The 12,867-nt window shown below is 63.0% G+C and overlaps 1 protein-coding gene across 4 annotated transcripts in view; it reads right to left on the bottom strand.

The window, feature by feature from the left end:
* Window positions 1-1,017: 1,017 nt before the first annotated feature.
* Window positions 1,018-12,867, bottom strand: part of OGDH (oxoglutarate dehydrogenase) — a 52,778-nt gene continuing 40,928 nt past the window's right edge. For all 4 annotated transcript variants that reach the window (XM_032875049.1, XM_032875047.1, XM_032875051.1 and 1 more), the window contains 15 exons: window positions 12,366-12,545; window positions 10,290-10,418; window positions 8,943-9,122; window positions 8,437-8,589; window positions 8,135-8,237; window positions 7,875-8,003; window positions 7,598-7,748; window positions 7,250-7,377; window positions 6,968-7,146; window positions 6,524-6,595; window positions 6,005-6,133; window positions 5,528-5,600; window positions 2,443-2,606; window positions 2,178-2,332; window positions 1,018-2,070 (listed from right to left, as the gene is read on the bottom strand). In XM_032875049.1, the coding sequence (XP_032730940.1) occupies window positions 1,950-2,070; window positions 2,178-2,332; window positions 2,443-2,606; window positions 5,528-5,600; window positions 6,005-6,133; window positions 6,524-6,595; window positions 6,968-7,146; window positions 7,250-7,377; window positions 7,598-7,748; window positions 7,875-8,003; window positions 8,135-8,237; window positions 8,437-8,589; window positions 8,943-9,122; window positions 10,290-10,418; window positions 12,366-12,545 (2,046 nt within the window). In that variant the 3' untranslated portion in view covers window positions 1,018-1,949. The remainder of the gene's footprint in view (window positions 2,071-2,177; window positions 2,333-2,442; window positions 2,607-5,527; window positions 5,601-6,004; window positions 6,134-6,523; window positions 6,596-6,967; window positions 7,147-7,249; window positions 7,378-7,597; window positions 7,749-7,874; window positions 8,004-8,134; window positions 8,238-8,436; window positions 8,590-8,942; window positions 9,123-10,289; window positions 10,419-12,365; window positions 12,546-12,867) is intronic.

Genomic DNA, 12,867 nt, shown 5'->3' on the forward strand with positions numbered 1-12,867 from the left:
ACCTCGGGGACTCTCCGTGCTCGGCCCATGCTGGGCCACCTGCTGACCCCCAAACCTCTCCAACTCCTTGTCTTTTCACACCTTTGCTCCTTTCCCAGATTTCCACATGACTTTTCCCTTATTTCCTTTGGGTCGGTGGCTCAGGCAAGTCTGTACTCTTAACACTTTGTGATGGGGACCGTAAGTCTGGCAAGATGGGGGACATATACTCTTCCTATTTGTCCTGCTAAGTACAACCCAAACCTTAGATGTTATATATAAATACAACATAAGAAGTTCCTGAAGACGGGGCACCTGGGAAGCTCCGATAGTTAAAGCCTCTGCCTTCGGCTCGGGTCATGATCTCAGGGTCCTGGAATCGAGCCCCGCGTCCGGCTCTCTGCTCAGCAGGGAGCCTGCTTCCCCCCTCTCTCTGCCTGCCTCTCTGCCTACTTGTGATCTCTGTCAAATACATAAATAAATTCTTTAAAAGAAAAAAAGAATACTGAGGCCTGAGCCTGGGTGGCCCCCATGCCCAGCTCCGCCTACACATGGCCATCGTCCTACCAGAGCTGGAGGACCCTTGGGTAAGCTGCAGGGAGCACGAAGAACATACCAGAGATTCCAAATAGGCTCCAAGGACAAGGGACCCAGGTGTGACCTAGAGGATGGGGTGGACACCAGCCTCAATGTCCACACCCAGGCCTTTCCCTGAGTGTCCCCCCAGGCCAAGGATGGTGTGCTGTGGGCCCAAGATGGCGAGGCTCTTGTTACGAGGGGACACTGGGCCCCCAGGGGCCCTGCTGGCATGGCTGGTGCCCGGCAGAGGTCTGAGGAGCTGTGTGGGCTTCCAGAGGTGCAGACCGGCCGGGGAGCAGGGGGGCTCAGGACCGGGGTGCACCAGGCACCACTTGCACCCATGGCACAGGGCCGAGCAGCGAGGGGCTGCCTCCCAGACAGGGTGGGGAGGCCTGGGCCAGCTCCTTCGGGGGACAGGAAGGGGGCGGGGTGGCCAGAAAGAAGAACGCGTAGACAAGCCTGAGGGTAACTTCGTTTATGGGTCAAGCCAAATGCAATGCACAGTTGTTTTTGTTCTTTTTTTAACCAAAATAAATAAATCAGATCTGTCCCTGTGATGGGTGAGGGAAGGACCCCTCTCCTCCAGCTGCCCCTCGGCCCAGCCCTCCTCTCCCGCTCCTGACCGGCGGAGGCACGGCGGCACACAGAAGAGCGCTTCCGTCTCCACGGTGTCGGAGTGGATGGGATGGGCAGGCGGGAGGCAGGCCGTGAGCCCTGAGCCCCACCACACCCTGTGGCTCCAGGGCCACCAGGCCCCAGGTGGGTGAAGCAGACACTGTCCCCACACGTGGCCGGGACGCTCTTGAGCGGCGGGAGTGGACACTGCAGAGAGCGGACCTGCCCTCTCTGTGCCAGGCCGGGTGCAGGCCCCCTCCTGCCAGCTGCCCCAAGCAATGCCGCGGCTCCCCGCGCAGGGAGAGCCCCACCGGAGCCCAGCCCACCCCACGAAGTCTGGACAGCGACGGCTCCCTCTGAGGAGCCTGGTGCTCAGGGTGGGAAGAGGCGGCCACCTTGTCCAGGTGCAGCAGCCGCCGTGCTGGGTGACCAGGACAGTTGGTACCTTCGAGGCCATGTGAGGCTGGTCCTATGGGGGCAGCGGGAGGACGGGGGCACAGCTGACCCTCCCAGGACACTTGCAGGGGCCTCCTTTCCTCCTCCCACTCCCCGTGGCCTCCATGAAGGATGCCCAGCTGGACGGAGGTCACAGCGCCGGGGGGCCTCTGGCCGCGGGGGGCAGCCAAGCACACGGGGACAGCAGCCTAACTGGTAAGCGAGAGAGGGGGAGCGTGGTGCAGCGGACGGGCAGAGGCGTGGGCAGCGCTGAGGCACTATTCTTTAGTTGAGAAGCGAGGGGTGGCCGTGGCTGTGGAGGGCAGTGGCCCACGCAGCGTCTACGAGAAGTTCTTGAAGGCGTCCAGGTCAAAGGCCGTGTCCAGGAGGCGCTGCAGTTCCGTGAGGTGGGTCTTCTTGTTGCCAGTGGCCGGAGCAGCGGCGGGGTCCCGGCCGGCATACCTGAGCAGTGACAGCACGTGAGGGCCGAGCCACGGAGGGCCTAGCCCCGTGGCTCTCCCGGCTCTCCCGGCCCCCGCGGCTCTCCCGGCCCCCCTGGGCACGCGCACCACACGGGCTTGGCACGGCTGATGGTGGTGCGCAGCCTGGGCTTCACGTAGTCGTAGTAGCCCTGGTTCTTGTGCTCCTCCTGGCACCAGGCCAGCTCGGCCTTGGGGTACTTCTGCACCTCCCGCAGCAGGAGGTCGAAGGGGAATGGAGACAGCTGCAGAGAGAGCCAGGGCTCTGGTCAGGAGGGGCATGCGGGGAGCCCGGGAGGAGGCCCCGGAAGCGGAGGGGCATCGGGGGCCTGCGCTGTGTCCCGCCCAGCCTCACCTGCTCGATGCGCGTGATGGCCACCTGCTCCGCCATGCCCCGCGCCTTCCGCTCCCGGGTGAGGTCGTAGTACACCTTGCCCGTACAAAACAGAAGCCGCTTGACGTTTTCCGGGTTCTGGGCGGCAAGGCCATCTTCTGGGATGACCCGCTGGAAGTGGGTTCCTGCGAGACAATCCCCGCGGCCGGGGCTTCCCTCAGGACTTGGTGGAGGACACCCAGGGCCCTCCCGCTGCTGTTGCGCACGGGCGGGGCCCCTGAGGCAGGGCCGTGACTCAGGCTGACGCCACGACACGCAGCTGCTGGTGTGCACCAGCCCCAGATGCCCTCGAATCCGCCCAGACCAAGAGCCTCGAGCAACACATCGTGCAGAGTGCACGGCAGGCCAGGCCAGCCTCGGACCGCATGTGGCGCCAGTTCCTTCTTCCCCAACAGCTCATCCCGGAAGACCAGGGCCACCAACCACTCAGTCAGACTCCCCACGAGCTTGCAAACACCGATGCCCTCCGCATGGCTAGACAAGTACTCAGGAGTCCTGCCAGCAGGGCCGGGCCCCGTGAGGGAAAGAAACTGCATCCCACAAGCGGCACCGGGGAAAGGGTCTCCCTCGTGACGGGTGCGCACATGCATGTCTGTGCCAAGGGGACCCTGTCCCCACGGGAGGAAGGCCAGACATGAAGGTCCCAGCAAACGTCCTACTCAGCGGCGCGAGGCTGAGCTTCTCCCCTAAGATCGGCAAAGAGACGGGGAGGCCCCCGTCACCGCCCCCACCCGGCCTCGTACTGGAAGTCCCAGCCGGAGCTGCTGGGGAGAAGACAAAAGGCCTCTGAACTGGAAAGGAAGAAATAAAATTATCTGTGTGTGGATGACGCAATCTGGCGTGTAGGAAACCCCCAAATTACAATAAACAAACTCAGCAAAGTTGCGAGGTACAAGTCAGCGCTCAGAGCTCAGATGCGGCTCTGCGCCGGCAAAGACCGACCCGAACACAAGAAACTCCACTTGCGGCAGCGTCAAAAGGAACAAATGCCGAATAAACGCAGACGGGGGAGACCCTGCCTTCCTGCCGCCCGGCGCCACCCAAGAAATGAAAGACACGAGCACAGAGAGTGGCGTCTGTGCTCCCCGGGGCAGGAGGCGGCAGCCACGACGTCCACTGCCCCCAGAGCGAGCTGGGGATTCAGTCTGACCCAGAGCCCAGTGACGTATTTTGCGGACACAGAGAAATCCGCCCTAAAACGTGTGGAATCTCGAAGAAACCTGAAGAGCCAGAGCAGCCCTAGAACGCGAGAGTGAGGCTGCAGGCCTGGTCCCCGACTTTAGAACCCGGCCCAGAGCCACAGCGCCCGGGGCCACGAGGCGCCAGCACCGAGACACGCAGACCGCGGACACGGAGCCCAGGCCGCTTGGTGGGGAAGGAGGGAGACCTTCCTGCGAATGCCGGGAAAGCTGGACGTCATCTGCAGAGGAGGGACCCTCACATCACACAGAAATTAACCCCAAATGTGCTAACGGCTCCAACACACGAGCTGCCACACTCCAACTTTTAGAGGAAAATACAGCAAACGCGTCGTGACGGTGGAGGCGGCAGCGGTGCCCTGGGAAGTGATGCCGACGGCCGGCGACAAAAGGGAAAATAGATTTCATGAAACTTTAAACATTTTGTGCACCGAAGAGACAACACGGGGCTGGGGAAGGCACCTGGTGGCCCAGAAGGTGAAGCCTCTGCCTTCGGCTCAGGTCATGGTCCCAGGGCTTGAGTCCCGCGTCAGGCTCCCTGCTCGCCAGGGAGCCCGTTTCTCCCTCTTCCTCTGCCCCGGCCCTTCCCTGCCACTCGGTCTCTCTCAAATAAAATAAAGAGAAAACAAAGCAGCCAGCACAGAGAATGGTAGAACAGCTGCACCAGAGCCGATGTCAGGTTCGGGTCCGGCACACGGAAGGAACTCCCAAAACTCCGCAACGCAAACAACGCGGCTGAAAATCCGGCAAAGGACTAGCTGACACTTCTCCAAAGCAGACTCAGGACAAGAGGCTCCCCACCGCTCGTCAGCAGGTATGGGCCCCCGCAAGGCAGGACCCCTGGGGCAGGAGGACGGCCGTTAGGAAGAGAAAGCAAGCGCCGACACGGACGTGCAGAAGCCGCAACGCGCGCGAGTGCAGGCAGGGAAACAGGCGCGGCTGCTGGGGAAACTCCGACAGAGGTTCATCGAAAACCTAAAGCCAGAATCACCACACGAGCCCACAGTTCCACCTCTGGGGATACACGCGAACGGACCGCACGTGGCGTCTCAAAGGGACCCCGCACACCCAGGCTCACGGCGGCATCGTTCACCGGCCCAAAGTGGAGGCGACCGACATCCTCCGACGCGCACAGACACAGGAGGCTCATCCGCACGCTGGGCCCTCGTCCAGCTTAAAGCAGGAGGGCGTCCCGACAGCTGCTGCGACGTGGGCGGCCCTGGAGGACGTGACGTGGGTGCACGAGCAGACCGGGGCCACCTGCCGCATGTACACCTGGGACCTCTGAGCGCAGAAAGCGGGAGCTCTGGAGACGGCCGCACCGCGGTGGGGGCACGTGTCACGCGCACAGGCCGCACACGCAGAAACACGGACGTTTTAATTTTATGTGATTCCAGCACAATAACGATAAACCAACCAAGGAGCGCTTCACCGTGACTGATGACTAAGGGGGCTCCACGGCCGGGAAGAGGTGGGTTCCCCTGGCCCAGGGAGCCCAGGGATGTGGGGCCGCTCCGTGCTGTGTCTGCGGCCCGCCGTCCAGGTGGGGTCTCAACACTGTAGGCCCCAGGGGACGCCCTCTGGGAGCAGCGGCCGGGCACCGGGGCACCCTGAGCTCAGGCTTGCTTCCCCGCCTCTAAACGAGGCCTGGGGCGCGCCCGGGTGAAGGCCGCAGACCTGGGGGGGCACAAGACGCACCTTCTGAGCAACTCATAAGCAAGCCCTGACTCGTGGGCTGTGGTGGTCACTGGTCTTCACTCAGTGACCAGGAAGGCGGCAAGAGCGGCGGTGAGACCCTGGGGTACAGGCCCTGAGCCCCACGGAGCGGCAGCCTGCCCCACACCCACCTGAGAGCATCTCGTCGAAGCTGGTTCTGGCCTCGGGGTGCCGCAGCAGGGACTTGGGGGTGAAGATGATGAGCTGGAAGGAAGCAGCACAGCCCGCGATGGACCCGGGGACCCGATGGCTAGGACGGCCCCTGCGCGCCTCCAGGCTGCGGACCTGGTACTGTGCCTCCAGCTCCGCGGGCAGGAGGGGCTGGACGACGTTGCTTCCCGTTCGGCTGCACGCGTGCTCCTCCAGGCCGTGTCCTAGGCCGCTGAGGCCTGGGGCCCCTACCCTGTGCCCGGGAGAGAGCCCGCAGCCTCTCCGTGGGGTCCCCAACCAGGCCAGGGCCCTTCACACAGCCTCCTCCTCACCACTCCACACCCTGCCCGGAGCCTGCTGGCCGGGACCCTGCGCACCCCTCCTTGTGCCCGGAACGCCACCACCCACCACCCGCTCCCACGCCCGTCCCCCGCTGGGCAGAGGCGCCCCGCACTGACCGGCTTCCGGAAGGGCAGGAGGATCTGGCGCCGCAGCACGTGGAAGAAGTTGCCGGGCGTGGAGCAGTTGACCACAACCCAGTTGCAGTCGTACAGCTGGCTGATGTCGAAGTTGGCCTCCTCCAGGTTCTGTGATTCGAGGGACAGGCCGGAGGCCGGCGGACTAAGCCCCTACTGCAGGGCTGCCCCAGGGACCCCGCCAGGAGCTCACACGCCGGGTTCTCTGTCCCACTCCATCCCGCCCCTCCTCTGCAGACCAGGGCCACCCCTGCACCCGGTTCTACCACGGGCCGGTCGGATTTGCTATAGAAACAGATCCCCGGTCACTGTGCCCAGTCGTAAGCTCCATCGACACCAGCCCAGAGCCGCCCGAGCTCCCTCCTCTAAGGCGTCTGCCTGAAGCCAGTGCAGACAGCTGCTCCTCACGCGGCAGCGGGATGGGGACTCTCACTTCGGGGGCCGGCAGGAGCCGCCCGCATGTCACCCTGAGGCCCAGTGCGCTGCTGCCACCCCGCTCACCGGTAGGACGTCTGGATCGTCATTGCACATCTGTAGGAACCGCTCCGGCCGGGCGGAGGAATGTTCTGGGCCCTGGAACCACACACAAAAATTACATCTCGGGAGCTCTGCAGAGTGGGAGCTGCACTTGCCACGTCTCTTCCTTAATGGACTCGGGTTACTTCTGGTCTGAAAAACTCTGACCTGCACTGACCCGCTGGCTCTTCCACCCTGTCCCCTCCCCCAGAGCATGGAGGGGCCCACACCCCGGCTCTGCAGGGTTTCCAACGCCTTGTCCTGGGATGGTCTCCCACAGGGCCTCCACAGCGAGGAGAGCAGGGGCGTGTGAGCCGGCACTCCTGCTTCTCGGCAGAGGTGCAGCAGGACCTGACACTGGCCCTCGGGGACGGGGCGCACCGCCATGGCCACACCAGCTTCCGGGGCCCGCGGGGCGGGGGTGCTCACCATGCCCTCCATGCCGTGCGGCAGCAGCAGCACGATGCCGTTCTGCCGCACCCACTTGGCCTGTCCTGGGCAGATGAACTGGTCGATGATGCACTGGGCCGTGTTGTGGAAGTCACCAAACTGGGCCTCCCAGAGGACCAGGGCATTAGGGCTGGCCATGGCAAAACCCAGCTCAAAGCCTGCAGAGGGAGGAGGCGGGACGAGAGCTGACTGAGTGGGGGGTGGTGGGAACCGGTGGCAGGTGGGGTGGCAGGAGGAGGGCCCGCGGGCCGGGGCACTCACCCAGGACCCCGTACTCGGACAGTGAACTGTTGCACACGGTGTAGGGGGCCTGGTTGGGCCAGAGGTGGTTCATAGGGATGCAAGTCTTCTTGTCCACGTTCTGGTCGTGCAGCACGTGGTGGCGGTGGCTGAGGCATGACACAGATTACGGGGGCAGTGCAGCCGCATCCCACCCTGACATGCAGACCCGAGAGGCGGCCACGTGCTCCGCAGAAGGGCCCGCGTCAGAGCAGGAGAAGGCTGCTTCCGGGCCAACAGGAGCTTCTCCCCGAGAAACCCCAGGGCCCTCCTCTCTGTCCGCCGCACTCAGTGCTGCCACGAGAACCCCGACTGGGTTATGGGTGTTACCTGAAGGTGCCGCGCTCCACGTCCTGGCCGCTCAGGCGGATGTGGATGCCCTCCTTCAGGAGCGAGCCGAAGGCCATGTACTCCGCCAGAGCCCAGTCCACGGTCCTGTTCTTCACCAGCTCCCCGCGGGTCTTGAGGATCCGGCTCAGCCCTGCGCGGGCACGGCGCTCACCAGCCGCCCGCTCGCCGCCAGAGCAGCACAGCCGGCCGCCCTGGTGTCCCGCCCTGTCCTCCCCGACGGGGCCCAACCGCTCCGCGGCTCAGCGGGCATCCTCACCTCCGTGAATGGTGAAGTTCTCCACGGGCACGGAGCTGGCCACATTCCCGATGTGCGTCAGGATGTCCTCCGTCAGGCCCGTGGACGGGCAGGTCATGCTCCTCGGCTGCCCGTCCAGGGTGAAAAAGCCTAGGACAGGGGGTGAGCGGACGCGTGGCTGCCACGTGGGGCCCACAGGCCGGCGGTGGGGCGGGCAGGGGTGCAGGTGGGGCCGCTCACTCAGTGGGGGAGGGAGGGGCGCGGGTGGGGCCACCGCTCACCGGGCCAGGGCGAGTCCAGCCAGTGCTTGATGTGCAAGATCTTCTCGTCCTTGGACCGGGTGAAGGCCTCCTCGCAGATCCGGTCGTACTTGGAGATCTCCTCCTGCAGGGGCGGGCACGGCACAGCCGTCAGGGGCGCCCTGCACAGCGCCCCCACGTGCATGACAGCTCTGAGGCCCGGGAACAGCCGGCCGTGTCACCGTCTTCGGCCTGAGCAGCCGCGTCTGCCAGCTGTGGGCCCGCTTGGAGTCGGAGCAAGCCTGTCCCCGCCCTCCGAGAGCCGGGGCGGGGCCGGGGCACACCTCGTACTCCGGCTGGTCGACCACGCCCTGGGACACCAGCAGCTCGGCGTACTTCTGCAGCACCGGCTTCTGCTTGCGGATCTGCTTGTACATGAGCGGCTGCGTGAACATGGGCTCGTCCATCTCGTTGTGGCCATTCCGCCGGTAACACACCTGCACACGGAGCGGACACGTCGGTATCGGGGCCCGCCGGCACCTGCCTGCTGTCCTGCGCGGCTCCCCAGCAAACCTCCCCTACAGTCTAGACCTTCACAGTGGAGTCGCTGTCACAGATGAAACGAGGGACCTGGGGACACCGGCACAAGACCCTAGCTTCCTTCTTTCCCGGCCTGGCTCGCCCGGGCTGGGGCCTCAAGAGCCCTGGCGGAGGGCGGCCAGGGGACTGCGGGAAGGCCCTTGGATGCTGGCGGGTAGGCGGCGTGCGGAGCCCACGTGGGGAGCAGCACGGCGAGTCAGCCTGCGGGAGGCCGCCCCTCCTCTCCCGCACACAGACAGAGGCCGCTCACCAGGTCCACCACCACGTCCTTGTGGAAGGTGCTCCGCCACTCGGCCGCCACCTTGCACACGTACATGACAGCCTCCGGGTCGTCCGAGTTCACGTGGAAAATGGGGGCATTCACGACGCGGGCCACGTCCGTCGGGTAGGGCGAAGAGCGGGCCATGCGCGGGTCCGTGGTGAAGCCGATCTGCAAAGGACAGGCTGCTGGGCGGGGCCGGGCGCGGCGCCTCGGGCGGTGGCCGTTTGGCTGTGCCCGCCCTCGCGAGTCCCCAGGCGGCCGTTCAGGTCTTTGTTTTTTTATCGTTTTGTTGTTTCCTATTCTGCAAACGAACTTCATGCACGTCCAACACACAGTTTGGAAGTATAAAAAAATTATAATCTAGGGGCGCCTGGGGGGCTCAGTGGGTTGAGCCTCTGCCTTCGGCTCAGGTCATGGTCCCAGGGTCCTGGGATCGAGCCCCGCATCGGACTCTCTGCTCGGCGGGGAGCCTGCTTCCTCCTCTCTCTGCCTGACTCTCTGCCTACTTGTGATCTCTGTCAAGTAAATAAATAAATCTTTAAAAAACAAAAAACAAAAACCAAAACTGTGAAGCGGGGACAAGCGTAAGAAGACAGTGGGTATTGTCCCGGCTGGGAAGGCCCCACTGTAGGAGAGGGGTCACGTTCGTGGAGCTCAGGCATGACCGCTGTGGTATTATTATCACACTGTGTGTGTCTGAGGCGTTTCACAGAAGTCAGTGGGAAATGCAGATTATTAAATTATGAATACGGAATTTGTAGTACGCTGACAAAGTAAGGGCTACTGTGAAGGCTTTAACTTTTCCTTTCCAAGAAACGGTGCTCGTAATGTTAGCTCCTCACGTTAAGTGAGCAAACTGCGGGGTTAGGAATGGCGTCGGAAGTTTTAAATTTGTGTTACATGTACACGGGCAAAGGAAACATCAAAATATTTACACTGCGGCTGGCAGAAAGACACGTAACTTTGTTTAAATTACAATTTTTTTAAAGATTTTATTTATTTATTTGACAGAGAGCACAAGTGGGCAGAGAGGGGCAGGCAGAGAGAGAGGGGGAAGCAGGCTCCCTGCCGAGCAGAGAGTCCGATGCAGGGCTCGAACCCAGGACCCTGGGACCATGACCTGAGCTGAAGGCAGAGGCTTTAACCCACTGAGCCACCCAGGTGCCCCCAAATCTCTCCTTTTTAAAAACACGTTTCTGGCGCTGTCCCCATCTTTTATAAAAGAGCCACCTTTAGAGCCCGAGAACTGTCCTAAATAACTGAGACGCGTCAGATGGCCGCAGAGCACAGAGTTCTCAGGAGGTCTGCGGCCCCTGGCCCTGGGGTCCCCGTTACCTGGTTGTTGACGACCACATGGACAGTGCCGTGAGTCGTGTAGGAGGGCAGGTCGCTCAGGTGGAAGGTCTCATACACGATGCCCTGGCCGGCAAAGGCGGCGTCTCCGTGCAGAAGGATGGACATGACCTGCGGGCACGTGAAGGAGAGCCCAGCTGCAACACAGCCTGGCTCACCACGGCCACAAGGCACACCGACACTGAGTCGCAATTTGCTTTTCCAAAAGTAATGCATTTTTTTTTTATAATTTTATTTTTTATAAACATATATATATATATATATTTTTTCCCCCCCAGGGGTACAGGTCTGTGAATCTCCACGTTTACAAACTTCACAGCACTCACCATAGCACATACCCTACCCAATGTCCATAACCCGCCCCCCCAACCCCCCTCTGCCCAACAACCCTCAGTTTGTTTTGTGAGATTAAGAGTCACTTATGGTTTGTCTAAAGTAATGCATTTTGAGATCATTTCCAACTTATACATAAAAACAAAGTGGCAGGAGAACACAAGACCCCCCAGCCCTGCCGGGCCCTGACCTGCTCCAGCGGCACACCGGCCAGTCCACCACCATCTGCTGTGGAGCCCACGGACGCCGCACCAGGCACGGCCCGTGGGACCCTCCCAGCAGGAGAGCAGTGCTGGCCAGGCTCCAACCAGGAGCAGCTCATTCCCTCTCCTGTCTCCACGACCCGGACAGGCCTTCGTGACCAGACCCAGGACAGGTGCGCTCCACACCGGGAGATGCCCCAGCTCGCCTGCCCCTTGCTGGCGGGCGTCCCTGTGCTCACCTGGACAATGTCTCCCTTCCACTCACTGTTCCCCCTCGGTCATGAGAACCTCTGGGTCCCGCTCCTCACTAACCCCTGCCCGGTGGCCGCGGCAGCCTCTCCTGGGCACTGCCAGGTGTCCCTCCTACGTGCATCTGCTGGTGTTCAGCCAGAGCCTACCCATCTCGCCTGTCACTCGCACTCCCATGTGCTCGCACTCCCGTCTCATTCACCCCCCGGGCCTGACTCTCATCGCTGTGCAGCTCCCACTGTCCCACGCTCGGCGTGAGGGCCCGTGCCGTCTGGACGGCGGCCCCCACACAACCTGGAAGGAGACGGTTCTCCAGGAGCCCGGTGCCCCGAGCAGGGATGGCTGGTGCTGCTCAGTGTCTGCGTTCATAGGAGGACGCAATGCTGCTGTGTGCAACCCGACTGTGCCGTGCCGTCCTCCCTCCACGGGCACAGGCACATCCTAGACTGTGAGACCCTGCTCCCGCAGCCCCTGCTAGGAGGAGAAAGTCTCCCCTGTCTTCTCCAGGTACAGAATCTGGATCTCGTGAACGGAACCCTGTGTGTCCTGCCTCTGGCTGCGGGGATGCTCCCTGGGATGGGTGTGTGCAGGGGCCTCCGTGGAGGGGTGGGTAGGAAGGCCACGAGAGTCCTGCCAGAGCCTTCTCCGCACACGCTTGGCCTCCTGCTGTCGGGCGCTCCAGGGAGCCTCCCGCCTAGATCGCCTGGGGAAGCCACACTGGGGCCCTCGCCAGATGGCATGGCTGTTGCCGAAACTCCCTCAGTGCGGTACTGGGTGCTGACACCACGGGGCCCAGCGCTCCTTGCATCTCATGGCGCCACAGTGGGCTGACTGTCCTGCTGTACCGGGGGCTGCTTCCCCACAAACACCCCAGGGCCCACCTGGGTCAGGCCCTGTCTTCTCCCAGGTCACAGAACCAATCCGGTCATGTGCACAGAGGGAACATAAACTTTCTGAGATGCGGAAGGTCGTGGAACAGACTCCAGCTCCCTGAGCTCTCGGCTGAGCAGAAACCAGCTAACTGCTGGGCTTCTGGACTAGTGGCGAGGACAGGCATGAAGGGTCTGGATCCACGGCTGGTGGCAGGCGAGGGTCGGAGCGGCTCCCACACAGAGGTGGGCGCTCGAGGGGCGGGCTGTCTGCACCGGGGAAGAGCCCTCCCGAAAACCCGAGCCTGGCGAGCAAGCGGGCTCCCTGGCCTCTCCTGGCCGCACGTCTCACGGCAGGCCTGAGGGCTGCCACCATCGGAGGGTTCGGTGTCCTTGGGCCTTACCTTCTTCCCCTCGGTGTCCCCGCAGTAGAACTGCTCGGCCTTCGTCTTGCCCATCACCACGGGGTCAGCGGCCTCCAGGTGGGACGGGTTCGCCACCAGCGACAGGGTGATGTTCCTGTCGGTCACGCGGTTGATGCGCCGGTGGTACATACCCAGGTGGTACTTCACGTCCCCAGAGCCCTGGCACACAAACACAGGGCTTTACTCTCGGGGTGAGGGGGACACTTGGGCCTTTGACCCCTCTGCTCTGTGCTACTTCTATTCCCAGATCTCCCCCATTCCTGAAGGTTTCTCTCCAAGGCTCCCACCCATGGCCCCAGGAGAAGGGCCTTGTCCCCAGCGGGAGGACCAGGACCCAGGGGCCACCACCCATGTGATGGAGTGGAGGCAGCCAGCTCCTGCCAGGGGGTGGCTATCCTGAGTGAGGGTGGGGCTGAGGGTCTCGGCGGGGGTCCGGGGCTGAGGGTCTCGGGTGGGGGGGTCCGGGGCTGAGGGTCTCGGG

This window comes from Lontra canadensis, unplaced genomic scaffold (assembly GCF_010015895.1).
Source record: "Lontra canadensis isolate GAN:19392208 unplaced genomic scaffold, GSC_riverotter_1.0 scaffold54, whole genome shotgun sequence".
NCBI classification, from domain to species: Eukaryota; Metazoa; Chordata; class Mammalia; order Carnivora; family Mustelidae; genus Lontra; species Lontra canadensis.